Source organism: Tamandua tetradactyla, chromosome 4, assembly GCF_023851605.1.
Source record: "Tamandua tetradactyla isolate mTamTet1 chromosome 4, mTamTet1.pri, whole genome shotgun sequence".
In the NCBI taxonomy this organism is placed as follows: domain Eukaryota; kingdom Metazoa; phylum Chordata; class Mammalia; order Pilosa; family Myrmecophagidae; genus Tamandua; species Tamandua tetradactyla.
The window spans coordinates 60,476,897-60,504,526 of NC_135330.1; the positions used below are offsets into that span (position 1 = coordinate 60,476,897).

The 27,630-nt window shown below is 48.0% G+C and overlaps 1 protein-coding gene and 1 pseudogene across 1 annotated transcript in view; one reads left to right on the forward strand and one right to left on the reverse strand.

The window, feature by feature from the left end:
• ADORA1 (adenosine A1 receptor) overlaps positions 1-27,415 on the forward strand; it is a 39,865-nt gene extending 12,450 nt beyond the window's left edge. Inside the window, exon 4 of the mRNA XM_077157455.1 lies at positions 25,439-27,415. Coding sequence (XP_077013570.1) covers positions 25,439-26,078 — 640 coding nt within the window. The 3' untranslated portion in view covers positions 26,079-27,415. The remainder of the gene's footprint in view (positions 1-25,438) is intronic.
• LOC143679142 (THO complex subunit 3-like) lies at positions 8,072-16,520 on the reverse strand (annotated as a pseudogene).
• Positions 27,416-27,630: the final 215 nt, after the last annotated feature.

Genomic DNA, 27,630 nt, shown 5'->3' on the forward strand with positions numbered 1-27,630 from the left:
GGAGTGCGAGTGTGAATGCATGGCGCGCCCCCTCGGCTCCCTCCAACTCCTTGTGTGACAGGAAAGCCACAGTGGCTTCAGATTCTCCTTTGGGTCTGTGTTTGGTGGGGAGGTGTGTGTTCGCATATGCACGTGGGGAAGGCAGCGCAGGGTTTGTAGCTTTTTATTTTTATTTTTATTTTTACCAGTCGAAACCTAATTTCCTTAGTTTCCAGACCTTTCCTTTAACTCTGATTGCTCACTCCCCTCCCCCGTTCTCCAAAGTCCATATAAGAGTCCAGACCAAGCTAATCAGTTTCCTGTTCGTGCCTCACCCCAATTCTCATTCCCATCCCCTGCCGTTAGCCCTTCTTGATGAACAAGCACATTTTACATGTTAGAGTCAGTGAGTATTTTCTGACGACACAAGTCCCATCCTCAAGGGCACAGGCCCACTGCCAAGTTGGGGAGACTGACAAGTTACCAGTTGCCACGTTGGCAGGAGGCTCGAGCAGGCCTGGCCCACACCCAGGCACACACAGCCAAGGTCACTTGCCTAACTGGGGATGCTCGGCCCCACACCTCCTTCTATCTGTGCTCAAGACTCACTTTCCCTGCCTCCAAGCCAGGCACATCTTGGCCTATCCAGGGCTTGGACTTGAGGAGAAGAATAAAAGAAGGGGCTTTGGCATCTAAGACTATTCTTACATGCACACACACGCACACATGCATACACACACATACCAGAAAGTTGTTCCCTTCCCTTGTCTAATTCCTACTCATTTTTTAACTGTCAACTCAAATGACACCTCCTCCAGGCAGCCTTCCTTCTTCTGCCTTCCTGTCCCTCTGCTCCCAGTGCTTCCCTTTAGCACAGCCCTTTTCAAACTGCACTGTGATTATTTCCCCCGCCGGGCCTATGAGTAGTTCCAGGGTGGGGTCCAGGCCCATTCATCTCCACATCCAGAGTGCCCTGCCCAGTTCCTGCCCATTTTTTGGTTTCCAAAAACTGATCCTGTGAATCACTGAATGAATGGTAAGGGTAGCAATTGACTTTTGAGTGCCTCATATTTGCTAATTATTTCCCTGTGCTAAATATTTCGTAAGGATTATCTTATTTAAATCCTCGCACAATTTTATAAACAGGTATTAATAGCATTTTGTACAAATATATGACATAATCTCCATTTCCACATGAGGAAGCTGGAAAGGTTAAATAACTCGCAGACAGTTATTGATAAGGCTAACCAGAATCACTGAAAGAATAATTGACTGGATCAATGAAAAGACCTCTATTTGAACCTTGACTTCAAAACTTATTGCTGGGTGACCTTGGGTAAATCACCTGTGTCTGCAGGTCTCAGTTTCTGTCTCTATATTTTGGGCATAATTCCAATCCCTGCTCAAAGAATTGTCTGTGAGGCAGAGCTCTTGGACAGGGAAGGGAGAATGGCTTCATTGTTCAGGGTAAGTTGTCTGTGTGTGCTCTGACCTCCCCTCCGGATCTGATCTCCGGCCTGCAGTTCAGGGCGCTGCCCCAGGGCTGGCTGGGCTGGGAGGAGGCCCAGGAGCCGTGCGGGCTGCAGGGCTGCGGGTGTGCGAGTGCAGTGCAGCCGAGGGTGAGAAGCAGAAGGAGCCGCTGCGAAGTGAGGAGGGCCAGGAGGCAGGTGGTGACGCACGCCTAGCAGAGGGGCCAGATTTGCCTTTGGAGCTGATGTTTAAAGAGACAGCCTGTTCCCTCTTGGGTGTCGCGCCACACTGCCTATATTCCCCTGGGAGTGGTGTGTCGCCCTGGTGGCTGGTCAACGAGCCGAGCCTCCGACTCTGATGAAGTCGGTGAGCAGGGGGCTGCCAGTGGCACGGAGGCCTGGCCCAGGAGTTCCCTGACCACAGGACAGGGAGAGGTGGGCCTTCGGGCTGGTGGAGAGGAAACTCACAGTGGCAGACTGTGCAGGCTGGCTCTGAGCTTTAGCTCCTCAGTGACAGGACAGCTCCTGGGTTGCAGGGGGTCTGCCCAGAGTTGAGGTGTGAATCCATTTCTACTCCATTGCTGAGGTCCTGTTGGCATTGTGCATATTCTTTAGGTCCCGAGTTCGTACTCAGTCAAGACTTGAAGAGAAGTGTTCAAGGGAAAAACCCAAGAGGAGAATCAAAAACAGGGGAGCTCCCTCCCACCAGGGGAAGGCTGAAAGAGAAGCAGTTCCCCACAATCTGCCTGATACCGAGGGGAGACTGGGGCCTGGGAACCAGGAGCCCGAACCCTAAACCCTGGGTCTGGCCTGCCATTGTGCCCTTCGGACAAGCCTCCTCGCTTCTGGACTTAAAGTCCCTGCTCTACTCCTCAGGGTTGTGCAGAGATCCAGAGTCCAGCAGAAAGGGAGGGGTGCGGAGAGGCCCGAGTTGGCGTGCCCCCGGGTGCCTGGGCACAGCAGCGCTTTGCAGTCAGGCTGGCCAAGCGCTGCTCCTGTCCTGGCTCTCCAACTTGCTGTGTGATCTTGGCCAACCTCTCTGAGTCTCAGCCCCTTCATCTCTAAACTGGATATGATAATATCTACCTCATGAGATTGCTGAGAGGATTATATGTGAAAGCAGAGGTGCAATCCCAACACCCACCTCCCGTGTCACAGGACCCATTCCTCTCCTTTCCGGTGGCCGGAGGGAGGAGGCAGGCTGGATAGTAACATGTGTGTGCACGTTTCTGTCTGTCTCTGCTGTGTCTGGGGCGGACAGTTGATGCACCTGTCCACCACTGTGGCCTGAGAAGTTCCTCTATGGGCCTGGGGAGGTCTGAAGTTGGCCAGCTTGGCCCTTGCAGAGGTGGTTATGGCTGGGCTGGGAGGCACACAAAGCCCTGCACACAGGTGAGGGTGTGTTATTGTCACTGCTCCCGGTACGGAGCCTGGGGCAGGTCCCTCCCTGCTTGCAGCCCCTCCTTGGGTCCAGGAGGTTGCCTGGCACTGAGGGGATCTGAGGAAGGGTGAAGTGCAGCCCGGGGTTGGGGGAGCATCTCCTGCACGTCAGGCACAGTCTTCGGTGCCTTCCTCAGAGGGATAGTTAATTCTACTTAGTCCTGTGAGATTCTATCAACATTATGTTACAAATAAAGAAATAGAAAACCCGGGAGGTAAAGTAACTTGAAAATTGTTAGCCAGCTAATAAATAGCAAAATTGGGATTCATATATTTACCTACCAGATACTAAAGTGAATGCTTTTTTGGTAATACATCCCACTACTCCCCGCCCCCACTGTGCTCGGGAGTTTCCAGGCTGAGGAGAGCAGCCCCCTGTCCTGAGAGCGTCTACGCTGAGGAGAGACAGAAGGATGGAGGTGATGGGAGAAATCAGCATCAGCCAAGCTAAGAAGTCTGACTGCGGCTTCTGGAACCGAGGCTGCTGGAAGCGTGGGCCTAGCTTGCCACCTGGTTTCTTTCTCAGCCCTGCCTGTTTTCTCTCCGGCCTGAGGGCCTGCGTGTGCTTATTTGCACGGCTACCTCAATCACAAGAGCTGAGAAGCTAAATCAGGAGGTGTTGCTAGCTTCACTGCAGCAGAAATCATCCCACGAGGTCCATGGAGGTGAGAGCTGTGGAGATGGGCAGGAGAGGCAGCGTAGAGAGACCCTCCCTGCCACCTTTCTGACAGTTGGAACGAGACCTGGAAAGAGCACTGGACTCGGAGTAGGATGAGCCAGGGTTCAGTCTCAGCTTAATCACTAACCAGCTAAGCTGTGTCCTTGGCTGCACTGGGCCTTCCTAGACCTCAGTTTTCCCATCTGTAAAATGGCAACAACAAGGCCTCCGAAGCCAATGCGGGCATCAAGAAGGAGAATTGGCCTAAAAGTGCTTTGCAAGGGATGCTGTGCGGGCCACTGTTGTTGTGCTGAGGTTGGAGCCCCTTGCCCCTCTCTCTTCTGTCCTGCCTTCTAGCCTCGTCTCTCCCCATATGTGGGTGGGGCGGCTGTCCATTAAGAGAAATAGATCACACGGGTGGATTTGAGATGGACCCTGCAGGGATTTGAATCCCTATTTCCTACAGATCTAAGACAATGCCGTTTTTCTTTTCTGGGCTCCCTCGATCACCCTCCTTCCCAAAGAAAGGTGGGGGGAGCTACTTCTGTGCCAGATACAGGGCTTTGTGACATTGGACTTGCTGCTCAAAGTGAGGTCCTGGGACCAGCAGCCTTTGCACCTCCTGGGAGCTTGTTAGAAATGCAGATTCTCAGGTCCCATGCTAGACTCACTGATTCAGAATCTGCATTTTAACAAGACCCCCCAGGTGATTCATGTGTACCTTAGAGTTGAAGAGGCCTGGGTAATAAGGATATGGCAGAAGGCAGGACTACTGTTCTGGCCCTCGAATTCCTCAACCCCATGGGAATATCAGCGCAGGAACACACAGCACCCTGGCTGTAGGCTGTAATTCCAATCTGGCCACTAGCTGCATGGCTCTGGGCAAAGGACCCTTGTTCTCATCTGTGGAGATGAGGATGCCTTCCTCCCAGGTTGACTGTGGAAAGAGGAAATGATTTTATGTAATGCTCAGTGCCCAACGGTAGTTCTGGAAATGCCTGGAGGTGGGCTGGGCAAATATCAGCACTTTCTCACATAGGAGGAAACGAAGGGTCTGAGAGGTGACGTCATTTGCTGACACAGCAAGTCTGCGGTGGAGCGGGAATTCAAACCAGGCCCCCTGGTGCCAGCGGCAGCATTTCCTGTCCCCCTGAGCCGCTTCCCTGGCCAATCAGTGTGAGTCCATGGGAGATGGCGGGCACGAATGTGGAGGTCAGAGGAGGGAGAGGTGTGGGGAGTCCGGCCTTCACGGGACGTGGACCTGCAGAATGCCCGATTGTGGGTATTTCTCTCAGGCCCAGGAGGGAAGCCGCTTGGGTGCACATCACCCCATGTGCGCCCAGCTCCTGGGCTCCTGTTCCGCCCTGGCTGCGGACGCGGCCTGCCCATTTCCTGCCTGGTCGAGTCCCCCAAGGACAATTACTGCGGGCTCTCTGCATTTTCTTTTTCCAGCCGTGAGCACAGCATTTCAAGTTTTCGTGAATGGTGGATGGAAAAAAGAAGGCTTAAAAAATGAAGCCTCTCCTCCCCCACACATCATAATGTAAGATTCCCTCATCTGGGGTCCTGGCAGATGTGAGTGATTTACACGGGCTTTGCAGACTGAAAATGAGTTTATTGATCAACCCCCAGAGAAGCTGCCTGGCCAGGCTCCTGCCACGGGGCTCTGCCAGCTGCTCCTGGCTTCTGCATTCTCTCGGTGCACATGGCAGGGGCCCAGGCCAGCTCCCCACAGAAGAGAACAGGCCGTTCACTCCCTCTGCCCAGCTCTGGCAATGAAGAGAATGGGTTGGTCTTGCAGGAAGCAGAAGTGTAGTCAGACTCTTGTGAGATTGACCTAATTAAGTGGCTTGATATTCCGGAGCTGAGCGATTGAGGCAGGACCTTAGAATGGGAATCTTGACAGTTCTCTGCAAAGTCCCTCATCTGTGCTGCCGGATGCAAGGCTCTTTGGCCTGCAAGGAGGGAGGCTGTTGTTGAGCTGAGTAAGAAGCCTCAGACTGACAAACTGACTTCCCTTACGTTCCCTCTTACTTTATTCACATTTAAAGTGATTATTGATAGAATTGGATTAATTTTTACCATGTTTGTAATTGTTTTATATTTGTTGCATTTGTGTTTTGTTTCTCCCCTCCCCCTCTTTTTTTTGTCCTGCCTTCTCAGGTTTTAATTGAGCATTTTTCTGATTCCATTTCCTTCCCCAAATATTATTGGGTGTCTAACATGTGCCAGGTATTGTGGACTGTGCTAAGAATACAGCATTGAACAACACACGGTCTCTGCAGTTATAGGCTCAAGGAGGAAAACAAGGAATTTTACTTATGGTCCCACATGGGGGTGTGGGGGAGGGATGGGGAGCAAGGAGTCCCTGATCCAGGAGATCGAACATCTCTTCGTGTTGGCTGTAGTCCTGGGAAGGGGGTCTCCGTCTTACTTGCATCTCCCTGGCTGAGCTTGGGTGTCTTCCACTGCCTCTGGGCCCCTCCTTTATCTTGGCCCATCCCTGGAGCTGGGTGGAAGAGAGAAGGAAAGCCTTGAGCAAATGCAGGGGAGCTGGGGAGGGGCCAGGGTGGGTGGAGATCAGGGAAGGCAGGTGTTCTATACTCTTGTGTGTGCTGCTGCAAGAACAGGTTCCTTGCCTGGGCCTGGCTTCTAACTTCATATCAGTGCTGCTGTCCAGCTTAGCAGCGGGGCTGAGTGGATACACATGGAGTGAGACACAAAGCGGCAGAAACATCAGGAGATGCCAAGGAAAGACAACAGAAACTGTGGGGAGCTGGTTGGTACAGCTCTTACTTGGGCTCAAAAGTCTACTATTCTGGATGTGAGATAGGGAGAAAGGCCGAAACTGGGAGAAGGTGACTGTAGCTTCTTGTGCTTCCCAAGAGCAATGCCTGGTTGGTTCTCACGCAGTGGGGTGGACTGAAGTTTGATCTTGGTAAAGACTCTGATGTGGAATGGAGAGCGGAAGTGGGGAGCGGACTCTCTCTCCTCTGTAAAAGATTCCCCAGGTGGAGCGCGCTCTCTGTCTTCTCTGACCACCTCCCAACTTCTCATACCCTGCCAGCTCTTGTTGCCCTAGAGCAGAGGGCCAGACGTGTGAACTATAGGGAGCCCTGAGATAAGCTGCTTCCTCAAGTAGAACATCCCCTTTCTCCCAGACCAGGAAGGTCTGAGAGGAGCGTGTCCTCCTATGTCTCCTGGCTCTTGGTATTAGGGCAACAGACCTGCCTCCTGGGTCCTAGCCCGGCTACTGTTTTCTGGCTGATCTGGAGTCTGCACAGGTCTCTCTAGCAGGGAGTAGTTATAGTCCCTTGGTGGAAACTGGTCTTCAGGCAGAGTAACCCATGGTTCCAGACAGGCCAAGAAATGCTTGGAAGGGAGGTCGGAAAAGGCGTACAGGCTACCAGACTCTGCCTTCTCCTATCTCCAGTTTTTACCCAATAGAGCTTCACCGAGGGCTTGTGTCTTCTCCCACACCCTGTGCTGGGCCTAGTGCTGTGCTGAGCAAGCTCCGAAAGTCTCTTTCCACCCAACCCCTGCAGTCGAGTCAGTTCTGGGAACACAGACTAATTCCGTACCAAGGTTGAATTAGGTGGGAGAGAGAGCTGCAAAATGGAAATTAAGCCATGTGATCTGCCTTCCAAAGTGAAACAGAAGTAACTTTTTATTTATGTGCACCCCCCCAACCTGTTTTATATCTATGTGAGAGCTGTGAGTATATTTTCCAGTAAAATCAGGGATGCTCTCCCAGCGGTGATTAACAATAGACACCATTTATACAGTGCCTGGTAAATTGGACACATCCAGCCTTATGCTTACAGGGAGCCTGCAATGCAAGTCTTTTTGTTGCCAAGGTGCAAACTGAGGTTCCAAAAGTTGTTACTTGCTCAAGGCCAGGGGTTGTTAACTGTGTAGCCAGTTTGAACTCAGATCTGACTCCAAAGCATAACTTCATTCATTCAACAAATATTTCTCTTTCCATTCCGCGACCCTCCCAACCTTCCTTACCCCGGGGGTGTGGAGGACGAGGAGGCATAGCTCAGAGTGTGAAGTCATTGTAGGAGGGACTCCCTTCTCAGAAATGATAGGTATCTCTCTGCGACACCCACAGGGCTCCTCCTTCCCAGGCTAGGGAGAGGTGAGCTTCCTGCCCTCCTGCTAGCCACCGGCTCAGCTCTCCTTAGAGTGCAATTCTGACACATTCTAGGAGAGGGGAATCATGACCTGGGGGCTGGGAAAACTTCTCATTCAAACCCCGTCATCCAGGTGAGGTCATGGCTGACCTGAAAGGAGAAGTGTCTCACCCAAGGCCAGTGCACTCCTGGCAGACCCAGGAACAAAACTCAGGTCTCCTGACTCCCTCCGTGACGGGCAGGTCCAAGGGCAGCCTGCCCTCCTTTGGGGGTCCCGCCATCAGCTGCTCCACATGTGGGCACCTCCAAATGGGCAGACTGGCCCCTCTGTGGTCTCCCGAGCCCGAGGAATTCTGCACACTTCAGGCATCCTCCAGCCCTGGTCTGCTCTAGCCCCGGCTACTGTTTTTTGGTTGATCTGGAGTCTGCACAGGTCTCTCTGGCAGGAAGTAGTTATAGTCCCTTGGTGGAAACTGGTCTTCAAACAGCGTACCCCATGGTTCCTGAGAGGCCAGGAAATGCTTGGCAGGGAGTAGTGCTTGCCAGGGCTGGAGGGTCCCCTGCTGCCTCGTGTACCTGGACACGTCCTTTAAAGGCCACAGAGGCCTGGGGGGAGCACAATGACCCAGTCAGTCTCCCTTCCCCCACGACGTCAAATCTCTTCACTTCACCAGGAAAGGAATTTTGCTTCTTCTACCACCATGGTCATCTCAGTAAGGCCTCACTGCGCTGGCCACTCACAGGTCAGTAAATCCCAACACAGGCAGGATGGTGTTTTTTCCCGTCCCACCGGATGAGTCAGAAACAGTCACCCATGGCAGGTGAGGCCATTGGCCTTGGTCTTTTCCCCATCCTTGCCTCACCCTGTGAGCAGGAGAAAATCAAATCTCAGAGCAGGACGTGGCCGGAAGGTAAGGTCTGGGTCTCGCCTCGCTAGTTTCCTCCCCCTTCCAAGGGCGGCCCCTGCACCAGGCCTGGGCCTCACAGCTGCCCCTCCACTGGGGATGGGCCCAGGTGACTGCATCTTAAAATCTCCGAGGACATTGTTTCTCAGTGCACATACCTCCTGTCTGTGCTGGTACGTTGTGATTTGTCCTAAACTGGGAGAAAGGGAAAGGGGAGGAAGGGAAATGTACTTGGAAAATGCACCTCCCCAAACTCTGACGGCTTCCCTCCCTACACCCCAGCCCCTGCAGCCTCCTCTAGATCCGAACCCTAAACACATCCAAACCCCTCTTGGTAGAGACAGAAGAACACACCAGAGAAAAGAGATGCTTCATTGCAAAGTCTGTGGCAGAACTCGTGATGCCAGTTATCCATGGGACTTATGAGTCTGGGGGTTCACACCCATAACTTCAGCCTTGTGTGTTTCAGCCTGTGCTACTCCACTCTCAGACTGGCAGCTTGGTGGGGGCTGGGACTCCTCCATCAGACTGAGGCTCCTTAGGCAACCTAAGGGCAGGCGCTGTGTTTCCTCTGCTCCCTCCCAGAGCCCAGAAGGAAAGCTCTGTATGTGAAGGAGGGAGGGTGGGAGAAGCTGTTCAGAACAGGGGGTGTTATTGAGTGACATAAATGAACAACATTGTCTTTCCTACTGGGCTGCAGTGTTATTTGTTCTCAGCAAGTGACCAGGAGCTATTTCCAAAGTCCATTATAGTAGCAACCTAATCAATTTATCCAGCTCTTTTCTTTCAAGGAGCTCAGACCATCTGCCCCTCCTCTCTGCAGCCCTGCAGGCTGGTCCTGGGGTTTGACACGGGTCCCCCTTTGGGGGGCTGGTGTTCGGAGAAGGTGAAGAGTCCACAGCGTCCTGAGCTGGGAGGAGTCAAGGCAGGATTGTTGGGACCCAAACGTCCTGGCCCCCTCCCCAGAGCTCCCGAGGCAGACTCCCCTGGGCAATGTCACTGCTGAGTGTGTGGCCCCTGGAGTGTGCCCAGCGCCTTTGATTGTATCTGATTTCCTGTTCTCCTTTGGGAGGAAGAATTTCTCTGCAGGAAGTAGTTTAATAGTCTGAAAGCCTTCCCTGGTCATCCAGAGTCAAATCTCCAGTTACAAGTGGCTGAGATCTTTGATAAGAGGGAAGGCAGGAAGGAGGTGGCTCAGGGCTGAGAAATATCGCTCCTCCTGGGATGCCAGGGATGAGGAAGGCAAGATGAAGGGCTCAGACCCTGCCTACCCCTGCCTACCTGCCAGACTGCAGAAAGATGCCCATCCCTTCCAGCCTCCCCTTCCTGCCTCAGCCTCCCTCTGCTCAGCCAGGAAGGGGTGTGGGGGGAGCAGGGCCTGCCAGGGCTGAGGACCTGCCCCTGTCTTAGCACTTGGCAGGACATTTCATCACCCTTGCCTCCAAACAGACCCTCGTTTAGCCTTTCTCAGACCTACCACATGGACTCTCTACTTCTGAGAGAACATGTATTGATTAAGAGTCTGGTTAGTCGCCTCATACCTCTGGCTGGGACTTCTTTGTAGTTTCTATGTTTAATCCCATCTGCTCCACCTTCAGCCCCAAAATAGTCAATATCTACCCAGGAACACAGAAATCATTTTAGTTATCTGCTATGGAGGGCCTTTAATACCAGGAGTTAGTTACAGGTGATGGCTCAGCTGAGAAACCAAACAGGAGACAGAGAGATTAGCAGAAAGCGGCCCCTAGGTGAAGAGGCAGAGGGAAGAGGTGGGACTTCTGGAGCCCAGGGACTGGAACCAGCTGGTGGAAGAGGAGCCACGGTGGGACTGTCTGATGGAAGCTAAGCCAAAGAGGAGATGTAACCACTGCCCAAGACATGTCTGGGACAGAGAGAGAGGTGGGTAGAAATCCTGGCTTCTCTCTTCCTCCTTCCAGTCTCCTGCCAGTGCCTTCCAGGATGCAGCTGACCCAGGAGCTTGGGAACTGCAACCTGCATGGGCCAGACCCACTGTGAATCTGGGCAGGGCAGGGAGTGAAATCTTCCAACAGAATCAGCCCAGCAAGGAGCCCGTCTTGTTTGTCCAGTAATGAGGAGGTTCTGTGCTTGGCAGTTCCAGGTTGACTGAAGAGAGTTCTTTAGGACCTCCATACTCACCCCACTCACTCTCTCTCTTCATTTTTTATTAGAGAAATTGTGGGTGTATAGAACAATCATGCATAAAATACAAGCTTCCCATATACCACCCTATTAACACCTTGCATTGGTGTGGTACATTTGTTAGAATTGATAAAAACACACTTTTATAATTGTGCTATTAATTACAGTCCATGATTTAACTTAGGGTTCACTGTGTTGTGCAGTTCCATGGATCTTTTTTTAAAAGTTTTTGTTCTAGTGCCATGTATGCAACCTAACATTTCCCCTTTAACCACATTTAAATTTATAATTCAGTGCTATTAATTACAGTCACAGTATTATCCTACTGTAATCACCATCCAACACCAGAACTTTTCCACTGTACATTTTATGCCCTAACTCCCTATTCCATAACACCACCCAATCCCCTGGTAACCAATATTCTAGATTTTAACTCTATGAGTTTACTCATTCTAATTATTTCATATCTGTGAGATCATACAATATTTGTCCTTTTGTGTTGGACTTATTTCACTTAAAATGTCTTCAAGGGTCATCCGTGTTTTCACATGTATCAGAATTTCATTCCATTTTACTACTGAATAATATTCCAATGTGTGTATATGCCACATTGAGTTTATCCATTCATCGGTTGATGGACACTTGGGTTGCTGCCATCTTTAGGCAATTGTAAATAATGCTGCAATGAAATCAGTATACAAATATTTGTTTGATTCCCTGCTTTCATTCTTTTGGGTATATACCTAGAAGTGAGATTGCTGGGTCATCTGGTAATTCTATACTTGACTTTCCAAGGAACTGCCAAGCTGTCTTTCACAGTGGCTGCACCATTTTGCATTGTGATCAGCAATGAATAAGTGCTCCTATTTCTCCACACTCTCTCCAACACTTGTAATTTTCCATTTTTAAAAAAATAATAGCCATTCTAGTGGGTGTGAAATGGTGTCTCTATGGTTTCTATTTGCATTAATCAAATGATGTGATACCGAGCATCTTTTCTTGTGCTTTTTCACCATTTCTATAACTTCTTTGGAGAACTGTCTGTTTAGGTTTTTTGTCCATTTTTAAATTGGGTTGTTTAATATTTTTGTTGTGTTGAAGGATTTCTCTGTATATTCTGGATATTAAATCTTCATTAAATATGTGATTTCCAAATATTTTTTCCTACTATGTAGATTGTGCTGTTTTACTCTTCTTGATAAAGTCCACTGATGCACAAGTTTTTAATTTTGATGAGGTCCCATTTATCTATTTTTTATTTTGTTGCTTGTGCGTCAGGTGTGAAGTCTAAGAAACCATTGCCAAACACAAAGTCCTGAAGCTGCTTCCCTATGTCATCTTCTAGGAGTTTTATAGTTCAAGCTCTTATATCTAGGTCTTTGATCCATGTTGAATTGACTTTTGTATATGGTGTTAGGTAAGGGCCCACTTTCATTCCTTTGCAAATGGAGATCCAATTTTCCCAACACTATTTGTTGAAGAGACTGTTCTTTCCCAATTGAGTGTTCTTTGTGCCATTGTCAAAATTAATTGGCCATAAATGTAAGGGTTTATTTCTTAACTCTCAATTCAATTCCATTAGTCTATGTGTATGTCCTAGTGACAGTACCATGCTGTTTTGATTACTGTGGCTTTATAATAAGTTTTAAGACCAGAAAGTATGAGTCCTCCAACTTCGTTTGTCTTTTTCAGGATGGTTTTGACAATTTGGGACCCATTACCCTTCCATATAAATTTGATGATTGGCTTTTCCATTTTGCAAAGAAAGTTGTTGGAATTTTGGTTAAAATTGCAATGAACCTGTAAGTTTCTTTGGGTAGAATTGACATCTTAACAATATTTAGTCTTCCAGTCCATGAACATGGGAAGACCGTCCATTTATTGAGGGCTTCTTTGATTTCTTTTAGCCAGGTTTTGTATTTTTCTGTCTAAAGTTCTTTAGATCCTGATTAAATTTATTTCTGGATATTTGACTCTTTTAGTTGCTATTGTGAATGGAATTTTTTAATTAAAAAATGTTTCTATGCTTGCTAATGTATAGAAACTACTGACTTTTGGGTGTTGATCTTATGCCCCACTACTTTATTGCTCTAGGGGCTTTGTTGTGGATTTTTCAGGATTTTCTGTATATATGATCACGTAATAGTTAAAATTTTGCTTCTTCCTTTCCAATTTGGATGCTTTTACTTTCTATATCTTGTTTAATTGCTTTGGGTAGTACTTCTCTTCCAGTGTTGAATAACAGTAGTAACGGTGGGTATTCTTGTCTTGTTCTTGATCTTAGAGGGACAACTTTTAGTCTTTCACCATTAAGTGGGATGTTAGCTGCAGCTTTTCATATATTCCCTTTTTCATGTTGAGGACATTTCCTTCTATTACTAGTTTTCTAGGTGTCATTATCAAGAAAGGATACTGGATTTTGTCAAATGCATTTTCTGTGCCAATTGAGATGACCATGTGCTGTTTCTCCTTCATCCTATTAATGGTATATTGCACTAATTGATTTTCTTAAGTTGAACCACCCTTACACACCAGGATAAATCCCACTTGATCAGGGTGTGTAATTCTTTTCCTTTTTTTTGACTTGAACAGATATTTATTTGCACATTGGTGCTCACAGCAGCAACATTCACAATGACCTAAATATGGAAGCAACCCAAGTGTCCATCAATTGCTAAATGGATAAACGAAATGCGGTATATACACATGCAGAATATTATTCAGCCGTGAAAAAGAATGACGTTCTGATACATGAGACAATAGGAATGAACCTTGAAGACATCATGTCTTCACACAAAAGGACCAACACTGTATGATCTCACTGATAGGAATTAGAATAAACAAACTCATAGTCAGAATCTAGAGTGTAGGTTCCCAGGGGCTGGGGGCAGGGAGGGAATAGGGTGTGAATGCTTAAATTGTACAGTTTCTATTTAGGATGATGTAAAAGTTTTGGTAATGGGTGGTGGTTATGGAAGCACAATAATGGGAATGTAATTTACAGCACTGAATTACATATCTGAAAGCAGTTAAAAGGGGGAAATTTTAGATTGTATACATTACCACAATAAAAATTTAAAAAAATCCATAGGACTATACAACACTAACAGTGAACTCTAAGATAAACCGTGGACTATAGTTAATAATATAATTATAATAATGTGCTTTCATCAATTTCTTAAAATGTACCAAACTAATGCAAGGTATTAATAATAGGATGGTAATGGGAACCCTTTATTTTGTGCACTATTTTTCATTAAACCCCTCTACTTCTCTCATAAAAAAATTAAAAAATGAAAACAAAAGGCATGACAGTTCCGTAGGTTAGAATCCCCTCACCTGAAGATATTGATACAACCATTGTCATTTGTCAGAAACAACATGTTACTGTCATTGCCTCAGGAGATTTCGTTGACTTCAAATTTGAACTGCTCCTCTGCTTTAGAACCGTGTGTCTTGGCATCAACAAAGGTCACTGCATCATCCTTGCTGCCTGCAGCAATGGTCTGTCCATCAGGACTCCAGCAGATATTAATGCTCTCTCCTAGGAAGCCAGATACTATCAGCATGATGACTTGTCTGTCCATAATCCCCCAGAAGGTTATTTTGCTATCCTAGAAAGAAGACCAGAGCTGTCCTTCAGAGGCTGATTCATTGATGCCCTAGTCAGGGGAAGGGGATTTCCTCATTTGGTCCTCACTAAAGTATACTTTACTATACCCATTTTACAGATGAACAAATGGAAGACAAAAGAGACTAGCCAGAATGTCAAAGCATTAAGTGATAGAGTCAAAATCCAAACCCAGATTTGACCCCCAAGCCCCTTATTCTCTTATACCAGCTTTTCTCAAACTTGTCATTCAAATGCCACCTTCATAATTTCTATCCTAGCCATGTTAGCAGCTGTACTGTTCTTTACTTCATGTTTTTCTTGAAAGTGACACAGAATTTTTTTTTTTTTTTTTTTTTTTTTTTAAGAGAGAGGGAGGAAAGGAAGGAAAGACAGAGAGAAGGAAGGAAGGATGGAAGGGAAACATTTTTAAACATTTTCTTGTTTTATTATATTTTGTTTGTTTGTTTGTTTTTTACATGGGCTGGGGCCGGGAATCGAACCGGGGTCCTCCGGCACGGCAGGCAAGCACTCTTGCCCGCTGAGCCACCGCGGCCCGCCCCAGAATTTTTTTACTTAAATAAATTTAGCTTCATTTTTAGCAGTAAACTGCTAAACCAAAATAACTATGAACTACTTGTTTTCTTCTAACAACATAAAAATACATACATAACCTTATGTTAATGATACTTGCATGCACCACCTAAATCATTCATGCACCACCAGTTGTATACTTCAGGAAAGTACTAAACCATTTCACCTTCTGGTGTAAGTCTTATTGACAAATTCCAGTGAGCATGTCAGTTAAAAATCTAACCAACTTCACAGATTCTAAGATGCCTATTTTTTCAAATCTTAATATCTGCGATGTATTTTTAAATATATAAAGGAGCATCCCAGAATTGTTGGTATATCATGGTTACCTGGCAGCTTTATCTTCTTTCCTTAATGTTACATAAAATATTGGTGCATCCTATGACCAATGACATCTTAGAGTCATTAAAATACAATAAATGGCCTGAAGGTTCCCAGGACAATGCCAAGTGAAGAACAGAGCCTGTCAATGCACCGCACAGCTTCCTGACCACCTTCTCCCAGGTCACAGGACAATCCAAGTTTCAGCCATTCTAAACTGTCAGCACTTTCCCAAATTCTCCATGCCTTTGCACATGCTGTTCCTCTGAGAACTACTTCCCCCAGACCCCCATCCCTGCCACTTCCTCTCCTACTACACTCTGACCACTAAATTCTCATGGATACTCTAAGAGTTGGCTCCAAATTCTGTAAGATCTTTCCTGTCTCCCCCAGGCAGACTTAAGCATTTCTATTCTGAGTAGACACCTAATTTCCATTATAGGAAGAACCACATAACATTATGTTAGTTTTTTTTGACAAGCCATGAGGTCTTTAGAGCTGGAGACCGTGTCTTATTCAGCCCAGGATGTCCCACATCTAGCACAGGGCCAGGCACCAAGGAGATGTTTAGTAAATACTTGTTGAATGATTAGAAGTAGCTTATCTTACTACTGCTCTCTCGCAATTGTCACCTTTAATGTTCAGAGTGGCAATGCATTTCGTAGTCCTCACGTCTCAAATGCGATTGGTTTTATCCCCAGATGTGGTGACAAAGAGGTCGGGATTTCTCGGATGCCAACAAAGCAGGCCCACACTATGTTCCACCGCAACTTCAGGCCACCGAGCGCACCTTGACACTGTGTGCTGGGAACTCACGCATCTTGCTGTGGTCCCGGAACAGCTCCTACATAGTGTGATGGGCTGCTGGTCACTGAGTACCAGGGGCCAGTGAGCCAGGACCACTCTGGCCCAGTGCCAAGGTGCCCATGGCTGCCATCGGGACTGCCATGCCAAATTCCCTAAGGACCACCTGTGTAATTCTTTAAATGAGCTGTTGGACTTGGATCGCTAGTGTTCTGTTGAGGATTTTTACATCTATGTTCATAAGAGATATTGTCTACAGTTTTCTTTTCTTGTGGTATCTTTATCTGGCTTTGCTATGAGAGTGATGCTGGCCTCATAGTATGAATTAGGGAGTGTTCCTTCCTCTTAAATTTTTTGGAAGAGTTTGAGCAGGATTGTTGTTAATTCTTTTTTTTATTGTAATGCTTGGTAAAATCTCCTGTGAAGCCATTTGGTCCTGGGCTTTTCTTTATTGGGAGGTATTTTGATGACTGACTCAATCTCTACTATTTACTGATTTGTTGAGGTCTTTATTTCTTCTTGAGTCAGAGGAGGTAGTTTGTGTGTTTCTAAGAATTTGCCCATTTCATCTAGGTTATCTAATTTGTTGGCATACAGTGTTCATAGTATCCTCTCATAGTCCTTTTTATTTCAGTGGGGTCAGTAGTAATGTCCTCTTCTTCATTTCTGATTTTCATCATTTGTGTCCTTTCTCTTCTTATCTTCATCAGTCTAGCTAAAGGTTTGTCAATTTTATTCATCGTTTCAAAGAACCAACTTTTGGTTTTGTTGATTCTCTCTACTGTTATTTTATTCTCTATTTCATTTATTGCCACGGTAAATGTTGTGTTTCTTCTGCTTGTTTGGGTTTAGTTTGCTCTTCTTTTTCTATTCTTCCAGATTTGAGGTTAAGTCCCTGATTTGAAGTCTGTCTTCTTTTTTTTTTTTAATGTAAGCGTTTAGAGCTGCAAATTTCCCTCTCAGCACTGCCTTTGCTGCATCCCATAAATTCTGGTATGTTGTATTTTCATTTTCACTCACCTCAAGCTATTTCCTAAATTCCCCTTTAATCCATTGGTTGTTTGAGGGTATGTTGTTCAATTTCCACATACCTGTGAATTTTCCATTTCTCCTTCTGTTCTTGATTTCTAGCTTCATTCTATTCTGGTCAGAGAAGATAATTTGTATGATTTCAATATTTTTTAATTTATGGAGACTTGTTTTGTGACCTAAGATACGGTTTATCTGTAAAATAGAGAAGAATGTGTATTCTGGGTTCTATACATGTCTGTTAAGTCTAATTGGTTTAGAGTATCATTCAAGTCTTATATTTTCTTATTGGTCTTCTGTCTAGTGTCCTATCCATTATTGAAAGTGGTATATTAATTAATTAGCATTTGCTTCATATATTTTGGGGCTCTGCTGTTAGGTGTGTATATATTTATAATTGTTATGTCTTCTTGTTGAATCGACCATCTTTTTATCAGTATATAATGACCGTCTTTGTCCCCTGGTAGCTTTTTGACTTAAAGTCTATTTTATCTGATGTTAGTATAGCTGCCCCAGCTCTCCTTTGGCTACAGCTTAATGGCAATTTTTTTCCATCCTTTCACTTTTAACCTACTTTGACTTTAAGTCGAGTCTCGTGCTAATGAATTATTAATATGAGAATCTTAATAAAGAGACAGAATTTTTAAAAAGGAATCAAAAAGAACTGTTGGGGTTGAAGACCACAATAACTGAATAAAAATTCCCAGGAGGGTTTCAAAGCAGTTTGGAGGTGGTAGAAGAAGGAACTATTGAACTTGAAGACAAGACAATTGAAATGAGTCAGACTGAGTAATAGAAAGAAAAAAGAGTTATAAAACATAAAAATAGCCTAAGACACCTCTGGGGCACCGTCAAGCATACCAATATCACATTCTGGGAGTCCCAGAAGGAGATGGAAGGAAAAAGGGGCGGAAGGAATATTCCAATAAATAATGATAGAAAATTTACAATTTTTTTTTGCTATATGCAAAAAAATGTGAATATAAACATTAAAGAATCTTAGAAAACACCAACCAGGATCTAAGAAAAGTACACCCTATCCCATATTGATCAAACTATTGAATGCAAAGGGCAAGAAGAAAGTCCTGAAAGCTGCAGAGAAAAAAGGGGCAGAAGGAATATTCAAATAAAGAATTATAGAAAACTTACAAAATAGAGCAAAAAATTGGAAAGCTGATCTGGATAGCTTATTATATATATATATCATCCTTTACCCTGGGTGCCAGGAGCTTCGTCCGCAGTTCCCCAAAGCTGGGTTTTCTTGTTGTCCAGCAAACGTAGCCCTTCAACCATCCGCAGCAGGCCTGAGCAGCAGAGTGTCCGCTCTCCTCCGCTGCCTGTGGTGGGGCAGTTGGTAACAGTGGCCACTCTCAGAGCCAGAGCCGCAACAGTCTGAAGTTGCTAATCAGAAGTCATGATCAGCGATCAGCCAGGCCCACCCCACATCATGGGGAAGTGAATTTCTGGCACCAGCAAGCAATGTGGGGGGCCGGACGCCACTGCTGCCTGTGAGAGTCGGGGATAGGCACCGGTAACTGCTGCACAAGAGAGCAATTTACTGCCATTTGCCAGCCTGTTCCTCCCACTGTGGATGCTGCATGGTGTTCTACTGGATTCCAGAGCTTTTAAACAGTTGACTCAGACAGCCCGAATAAACTGTTAAATTGTTGTTCTGGTGTGTGTGTGGGGGGGGGGGGGCTGATTCCTGAGCTCTCTACTCCACCATCTTCCCTCAGCCCCCACCCCTTCTTGTCAAAGGCTCCTTTGCCTGAGTTCTGTGGTCTACTCATCTAATGGCATTCTGAGCTTTTCCTGTTCTAAAGAGTTTTATTATTTTTGTTCTCAGAGTCTGCCCCCAAATCATTCCCCAGTGGTGTCCAGGAAGAGCTCTCCTCTGTGCACAGTTGGCCTCTAGTTGGAAGTGAACTCATCCATGGGAGAGGACTATTCATGAGGGAAAGGACCAATAGGAGAGTGCAGGCATGCTTATGACTGCTGCTGGGATTTTGCATGGGATGGAGATGCTGCTTCTCAGGCTGTGGTTGAAAAATTCTGTGGAGGCTGGTTCTGGCCAGGTGAGCCCATGCTGGCCTCACAGTATGCAGGGGCAGTGCTGGGGCTTGGGGCTGCCATGGACTTGCAAGGGCTGCTGGTGGCCTGGTGACATTTGTTCATCCCTGTCATAAGAGGCCCTTGTTACAGCAGCCTTATGTCACAAGACATAAGCAAGGCGTCTGAATCAGCAGTGGATCTCCTGCAGCTCCCAGCACAGCAGAGAATGAATGAGGGAATTGCCTCCAGGACTGGGGCCATGCCTCTTTAATCTGATCACCTCTAATTGAGCACCTACTACTTAATCATCCTGGTGCCCTGAAGTGCACTCACATGGTAGCTCCTCAATCAATCATTTCCGAATAAATGGATGCATAGATTTGTGTATATATTTTTACATTATTTGTTCATTCACTGAACCACACTGAGCTCTCTTCTGGGTTCTGGGATGCAGCCGTGAACACACAGAATAAAGATGCTGTTCTCATGGTCTAGTGGAGAGACAGAAATATTTGTATAAACAATATATATGCATATATCAAGAAAACTATACCGGCCAGAGGATACAGAGTGACAGGGGCTATTTTAATGGGGTTATCAGGGAGTGTCTCTGAGGAGGTGACATCTGAGCTGAGACCTGGATGAAGGGGGAATGAACCTTCCCAGACATCTTAGGGAGATGAGCAGGAAATGCAAAAGTCCTGAGGTGGGAGGGTACCCCAGATACGCATACAAGGGAGTGTGTAGTAGTGTGGTTTTGGGTTCACAAGTGAGTGGAGTGGGGCTCAGAGTCAGGGGAGGGCCCATCAGAGAGAGATAATCAGGGGAGTCTCAGGGGATGGCACTATCCTCCACTCAGTGTTCAGGATAAAATCCTCAGAGTCATCTTCAATTACTCTGCCCCTCACTCCAAAATGCAAACTCAGCAGCAAGTCCTATCAGCCTGGCTCCAAATACATCTCAAAGCCATGCACTTCTCCCCATTCACATTGTCACCAACTAGGCCATACCTTCTCATCTCTTGCGTGGGTGCCTACACAGCCCAGGGGCCTTCTGCACGGATGAATTCATTTGTGCTCATTTTGCTTTTAGCCCCTCTCTCCTCCAAGAGGTGGTCTCCCTGTGTCCCTGCCCTGTTGCTTGCTCATGGAATCCTGCTTATTTCACTTGGTATATCCTTACACTCTCTGAAATTATCTGCTTTATTTAATTGCAGGTCTGTTGCCATCTCCCTGCCTCTAGGATGTTACTTTCACAAGATTCTGGTCTTTTTTATATTCCTCAACCCTAGCACCTAATGCCTGGCTCCTGAAAGGTGCTGGATGAACATTTGTTTAATGAATGAAAAGAGAAAGGCCTCCACTGCCTGGTTTCTCCCAGCAGGAACAAGACAGCCAACAACTAAACAGTCAATCATTATTTGTGGATTCCACCTTTGCAAGTTTGTGGTAGATATAGCGTCACATTTTTTTACATTTTTGTGGGTGATTTCACTGTTTATAATGGCCCTCAAGTGTAGTGCTGAAGTGCTGTCTAGTGTTCCTAAGCTCAGGAAGCTGTGCTATGCTTAATAGAGAAAGTATATGTACTGGATAAACTCTATTCAGGCATGAGTTATAGTGCTGTTGGCTTTAAGTTCAATGTTAATGAACCAACAATATATATTAAATAAGATGGGAGATGAGCAGGAGGTGCAAAGGTCCTAAGGTGGGAGGATATCCCACAGTAACACACATAAAAGGCTAGGTTTTTTTTTTTTGGCATGGGCAGGCCCCGGGAATCGAACATGGGTCTCTGGCATGGCAGGTGAGAATTCTGACCCTGAGCCACCATGGCACTGCCCAAGGCTAGGTATTAATGAGTTAATAGCAGGACATAGGGAACCTAATCCTGTATTTCCTCCAGGAGCAATGCTTCAATGTTCACTAATTCAGTGTTCAAGGTGACCTTATAGAGCATAACTACTTTGAAAAACTAGAATTACCTGCACCTGAGAAGCTCGTGGGACGACCATGTAATGGCTCCCAAAGATGTCAGATTTTGAAGGAGAAGTGAGGGTCCCAGGCAAAGTAAGATAGCATCTTCAGAGCTACTTAGTCCAGGAAGCTTCTTGGAAGAGGCAAGGCTTCATGTCTTAGCCTTACCATGGCTCCCTTCTTCAGCCTTGAGGACAGCCTTCCCCGTCTTCCACCTTCCCAGAGTGGCTGGGTCCAACATGGACTTTGGACTCTGACAGATCTTAATCTTAGAAATTCCTTCACTGCCTCTTATGGGCTGAGTGACCTTAAGCAGGTTTCCTGCCCTCTCTGAGTCTCAGTTACTGCAATTGGAAAATGGCACCTAACTTACAGGGTTGTCCTGAGGTGTCAATGAAGTAATGTCCATAAAGTTAGTACCCAACACACAGAAAGCACCCATATTGTTTGCTCTTATCAGCTTGTTATTAATTAGCTAATTATTATTTTTGAGAATCTCCATTTCCTCATTTGGCAGCCCCTGTCAGGGTATCCAGGGAAATACTGAGGACCTTGCCCTATCTGGGTGCAGGTTTTGAAGACCTCCTTCCCTAATTTCTATCTCAAAGCCACACTTACTCTCTCCTGCAGCAGCTGTGGTAGGAAATGCACTTGTTTAGTCAGGCCTGCACCGAGCAACACTGAGAAACTCAAAGTAGCCCCACTTCTACCTCTTCCTCATGCTTTCCCTTTCCCTCTCAAGAATGGTACCCTGTTACTCTAGGTACCCAGTCTTTTTACGTTATTATCACAGAGAAGAAGATAGTGACTGATAAACTAATTCATACTGCAGAGTTAGTGTTATCTTGGCTTTTAAAGATAATACATAGAAAGGGCAATTCTTAACCCAAAGGAATGTCTCACCAATGGTGGGATTGAATGCACTGGTGGTGAGGGAGTTACTGGAGGGGTTGGGCTCTCCTGGTTTCTTCCATTACATCTTTAAGGAGATACCTGCCCTGCTTGCCTTGTATACAGGCCTCGCTTGGTGTTTTAATGGATCCCTTCTGCTGCTTTTCCTCCTGCACCTGCTGAGACCACATACTCCTGAGGCAGGGATCTTTCAAGCTAGTTCCTAGCATAGCCCTGGGAGTGGTGAGGCTTTGGTCTCCAACTTCGGGAGGGACATCCCCAAGTGTTGGACGCGCATTCAACGTGCCCAACCCCGTGGGTGCTCCAGGACTTGCAGCCTCCACTTCTCTTTCCCCATGTGTAGGGAGAGGTGAGTCACACCGCTGGCCCTGGGAGACAGCTCTTCCTGTGAGAGCCTGCCCTACCTCAGGCAAGGTCCAGGGTCCAGCCGTTTCCCACAAAGGAGAAAATAGCAAGAAAAACAGATCAAAACTGATACCCTAAGCCCCAGGGTCTGCTGGGACCTGGTCCTGGAGGAGCCCCAGGAAAGCTTTAACCCCTGGGCTCCAGGCAGTCTGAAAGGGTGAAGGGCACAGGATGAAGAAGGAAACTCTCTGGCTAGAAGCCACCTCCTCACTCTCTCCCACCTGGGACACTGTCAGAGTCCACCTCCTGTCTCGCAGTAGATCATCATTGCCCAGATGTGGGTTCCCGACTAGACACGCCCCAGATCCTCAGGCCAGACGGCAGCACCAGAAGTCCTCTGTCTCTGGACAGTGCCGTTTGAACAGGGTCCAGATGTTCCTATTCTAAAGCTCTTCGAAAAGAGATATCCCCACTCTGCCACTCATGCCTGAAGAAGAGCTGGTTTTGAGTTTAGAGACCTGGTTATTGCCCATTTCTGGACGTTTCTAATCTGTAAAATGGGGATTCCATTAACTGCCAGGCTCACCTTCCTGGGTGATTAAGGAGATTACCTGAGATATGAATGTAAAAGGGCTTTGTAAATGCTAAGTGATATAAATGAGAGATAAGATGGTGGTGACTGGAGAAAGGCCCGTGGCCTCCTTCCTTCTGCAGCTGCAGCCCCATTTGGTCCCAGTGAGGCTCACACCTTAGGACAGCTGTGGCAGCGTCCCTCACCCTTCGGCCCAGAACTCTTTTTGTTTGAGAAGACATGTGGGAAACCTTTGCAGACGACCAGGAACAAGACCTGAGCAAAATCATTTGAGAACCATTAGGCTGTGTTTGTGGAACATCTAGAGATACTGGAGTTTTTCCAGATGTGAGTTTTTCCAGGGGGTTGCAGGGACAGGAGCTTAGACAATGAAATTTGTTGTGATAGCACCTCCTATTGATTGGATGTTTACAGAGCATTTTCATATATTTTATCTCATTTGCTCCTCACTTGCTGAAAAAGGAATGTATATGGTAGACCTCGAGCCCAATTTTGGGTTTTCTGACTTCCAGTGTATGTGCCAGACCCTGGTGATTCTTCTGGGGTCATAAGAAGATGGAATGGACTGTAATTACAGCAGAAGAGCAATGTCCTATATTTTACACACGACTATTCTGTAAGCCCACAGCCTCTTGAAAGAAAGGAAGGAAGGAGGAAGGGAGGGAGGAAATTACAGCGACTCACAGCTTTCAAGGCCCTTCATGGTTTGAGGACACAAGTGTCCTACAATCACAAAGTGGGGGTGGGGGGTGGGGGGAGAGCACTACCCAGAAGGTCTTGAAGTTATCTGGCGTCCTCAGTTTCTCAGTTTCCCCATTGGAATGAGGAGGTGATCGAAATGAGTTTCTGAAGGTCCCTTCCTAGTGGGACTTAGATTGGGGAGGGGGGAAGACACCTGGTTTCTCCCACCCTCCAGATCGTTCTCCCTCTAAAGTCTTCTTGGAACAGGTGGGTTTTGATGGATGGTAGAGAGTCCAGGAGAAGGAGAGTCAGGGTCATCCTTAAGTATCATCACTGCAAAGGAGAAAGCTGCAGATTCTGCTGGCACAGGACAGAAGGAGACAACGTGAGAAGCCTCCCCCTTCACACCCACGGGCCTCAGTAGCTTTTTATGTGTTCAGGAGGGCACTCCATCCATCTTGGAAGCTGCATTGGAAAAAAACAACTAGGCAAGCTGCTGCCACTAAACCAGTTCCTCGGCACAGAGCTGGAAGGGCCCGAGCCCTTGGCACTCGCTCCAAGGCTGGTATGTGGGCAGCGGACATGATGGCTGCGGGCTGGTATGATTTGAAAGGAAGTGGAAGCCCCCGAAATATTGAAACCCTCAGCCCTTGGGGTGACTGTGCAGGCAGGGTCTAGCTCTGTGGCCAGTCACCTCTGGCTCATGGCACCTCATCCATTTACTGTGAGTGATATAAATATTTTCATGTGTGTCATGACATAAAAAAGTTCAGGAAGCCATGTCCCTTGACATCTTCAAGGAACATTTCACAATCTGTAATTGTTTTATTTATTTCCTTACTTTGTGTTCTCTGTCTTTCACCCAAATGTAAGCTGCATGGAGGTGGGGATCTTTTATCTTATTCTCTGCACAGAGAGCACTGCCTGGTAAAGAAAGCACTTAATGAATGTTTGCTGAATGAATGCACAAATGCATGTCTGAATGAATGGATGAATAAACGAAAGTATCTAGCATGTACTAAATGCTCAGTGAATGCATCAGTTTTCCTTCCGGAGAATAATTCCCAATGAGCATGAGGAGGCAGAGCGGGTTCCCAATGCCCTTGAGATCCACGCCTCGGGAGATGAACTCTGCACAGGGATTGGAAGAGAGGGGGGTCTGGGAAAGATGGGGGTGGGGATGAGTCAGTGGCAGGGGAGTAGGGGACAGGGCCAAAAGAAGGGGAGCTATGGGCAGGCATTTTCTGACAGTGTGTCACTTGGCCTAAGGGAAGGACGGTTTGTTTTGCTCAGTGCAGAGGTGTGTTTGGATCACTGGACAGAGTTCCCACCTTCTGTGTAGCCTTAAATTGTGTGATTGTTTTGAACCTCACCTTCTTCATCTGTCAAACGGACCCTCATTCTGGCCAGCATTTTCCTACCCCACACAAGTGATAAGGAGCTCACCAGTAGGAATGTGTCGAATCCATGGGAGCGATTTTAATGTTGGTAATCTTTATTAAAATTCCTAAAGGAGGTCCTCTGTCACTTCCTGTTACTATTTTTATCCTCCTTAACCAGGCTCCCCTCCTGCGGGAGAGATGAACCAACACATGGCAAGCTCTAGCCTAAGTCTTAGAGCCGAGCGCCTTGGCCCTGGGGCGGAGGACATGCCCCTCCCCAGCCCTGCGGGGCTGGGTGGGGCCAGGGCCTCCTCCTGGATCCCACGGGCCTGGGTGGGGCTGCCCAGGGGGTTCTCGCGGCAACGCCTCACCCTCTGCCCTCCTGCCCCCCAGGTACAAGACGGTGGTGACCCCCCGGAGGGCTGCGGTGGCCATCGCCGGCTGCTGGATTCTCTCTTTGGTGGTGGGCCTGACCCCCATGTTCGGCTGGAACAACCTGAGCGAGGTGGAGCGGGCCTGGGTGGCAAACGGCAGCGTGGGGGAGCCGGTGATCAAGTGCGAGTTCGAGAAGGTCATCAGCATGGAGTACATGGTCTACTTCAACTTCTTCGTCTGGGTGCTGCCTCCGCTGCTGCTCATGGCGCTGGTCTACCTGGAGGTCTTCTACCTCATCCGCAAGCAGCTCAGCAAGAAGGTGGCGGCCTCCTCCGGCGACCCGCAGAAGTACTACGGGAAGGAGCTGAAGATCGCCAAGTCGCTGGCCCTCGTCCTCTTCCTCTTCGCCCTCAGCTGGCTGCCCCTGCACATCCTCAACTGCGTCACCCTCTTCTGCCCGTCCTGCCACAAGCCCAGCATCCTCACCTACATCGCCATCTTCCTCACGCACGGCAACTCGGCCATGAACCCCATCGTCTACGCCTTCCGCATCCAGAAGTTCCGCGTCACCTTCCTGAAGATCTGGAACGACCATTTCCGCTGCCGGCCCGGGCCCGCGGCGGGGGAGGACCTCCCCGAGGACAGGCCGGACGACTAGACGCCCGCCGCCCCCGGGCCCTCGCGCAGCGGCATCGCAGCCCGGCCGTCCCTGCGCGCCGGCGGTCCCCTCGAGCCTTCCCCGGCGGCGCCGTGGGGGCAGGCACGGGGCGGGCACGGGTGGCTCTGGAGAGATGCACAGCAGCAGGGCCCCTCCACAGGGAGTCAGGGTCCTGGAGGAGGCCGGGGGTGGGGAGCAGCAGCCGGGTATCTGGAGGGAAAGAGGAGGGTGGCTTGAGCCTCCCCTCCTGCCCGAACCACATATAGTCCAGCCCCTCAGGGCGGGGCAGGTCTGGGGGAGACGGGGCTGCCAGGAGCAGTCCGAACTGGGGAGGGGAAGCTTGGGATCCCCCAGTGAGGCAGGATGCTCGGCTTGGGTATCAGTGATGCAGCCCAGAGACCAAGCTCAAGGGGAGAAGGAGGAAGATGGAGGATGCCTTGACTTGTTTCCTTGTCTGTTTTCTTAGGGGAAGGTGGCCAGAAGCAGCCAAGAGGCAGGCCACAAGAAGCCTCTTTCCCACTGTGGAAGGCTCTGTGCTTCTGTGTTGGGTGCCAGGATGTCTGCTCCCCTTGTTCTGAGGAACTCTGGATTGTACTTGGGAGAGGCAGAAAGAGTGGGTCCAGACATCATTTCTGACATTTGCTTTATGTTGCACCAGCCCTTGGACCCCGGAAGGGGTTCAGATCATTGCTGGGGAAGGTTTCTCCTTTATCCCCAGGGAGTGAGGGATGGGGGGTTGACGGAGTGGGCCTCAAACAGCCAGCAGGCAACAGCACTGAGCCCCCATTCTTGCCCTGCGCTTCCCAGGAAGCCTGGGATGGAACTACCTGTCACCTGGGCACCACCAGCCCCTGACAACCAGCTGGACTCTCCTGGGTGACACTAGGTGACATCTGTCTCTGCTACTTCTAGCCGAATGCAGAGGACAATTCCAGGCACGCAATTCTTGGGAGCAATCCACCTGGCTGGGGAGGGGCTGGACAAAGGAACGTGTCCTTCAAGGTTCTAGGGCTGACTGTGAGCGTTCCTGAGCTGACAGACTGGCCCAGGCCAGAGGAGACCACCATTACTGGGGGTAGGCCTTGCTGGCATTTGGCGCCCCTGGCATTTAGCCCAGGTCTCAGGGGTTTCAGATTCTAGAACTTTAGGGCCCCTGGAAAAGGATCAGCCTACACCTGCCAGGCCTGAACCCCTTGTTTGGAGGGGTGTATGGAGGATGTCACATTGACTGGGATCTGAGTGCCAGTGCCGACTCCAGGGCTTTCCCTCTCTGAGAGGTGGGTTTCCGGGGCGAGGAGGGGGGGACTGCAAAACTAATAAAAGACTGTGACCCCTCAGGGAGAGCATACCACTGGCTACCCACCCCCACTGCTGGGGGCAACAAGACCGTCTCAACAGAGAAGATGCAGCGGTGGGAGTGGGATGGGGAAGAAGCTGGGAAGGGAAGGGGATGGGGGGGTGATGTGGAGGCCCCGGAAGCAAGGAGGGTTCCAGAGAGGCTGTGTCTGCTCCTGTGTTACACACTTACTGGGAATGGGGAGAGTGGTTGGTG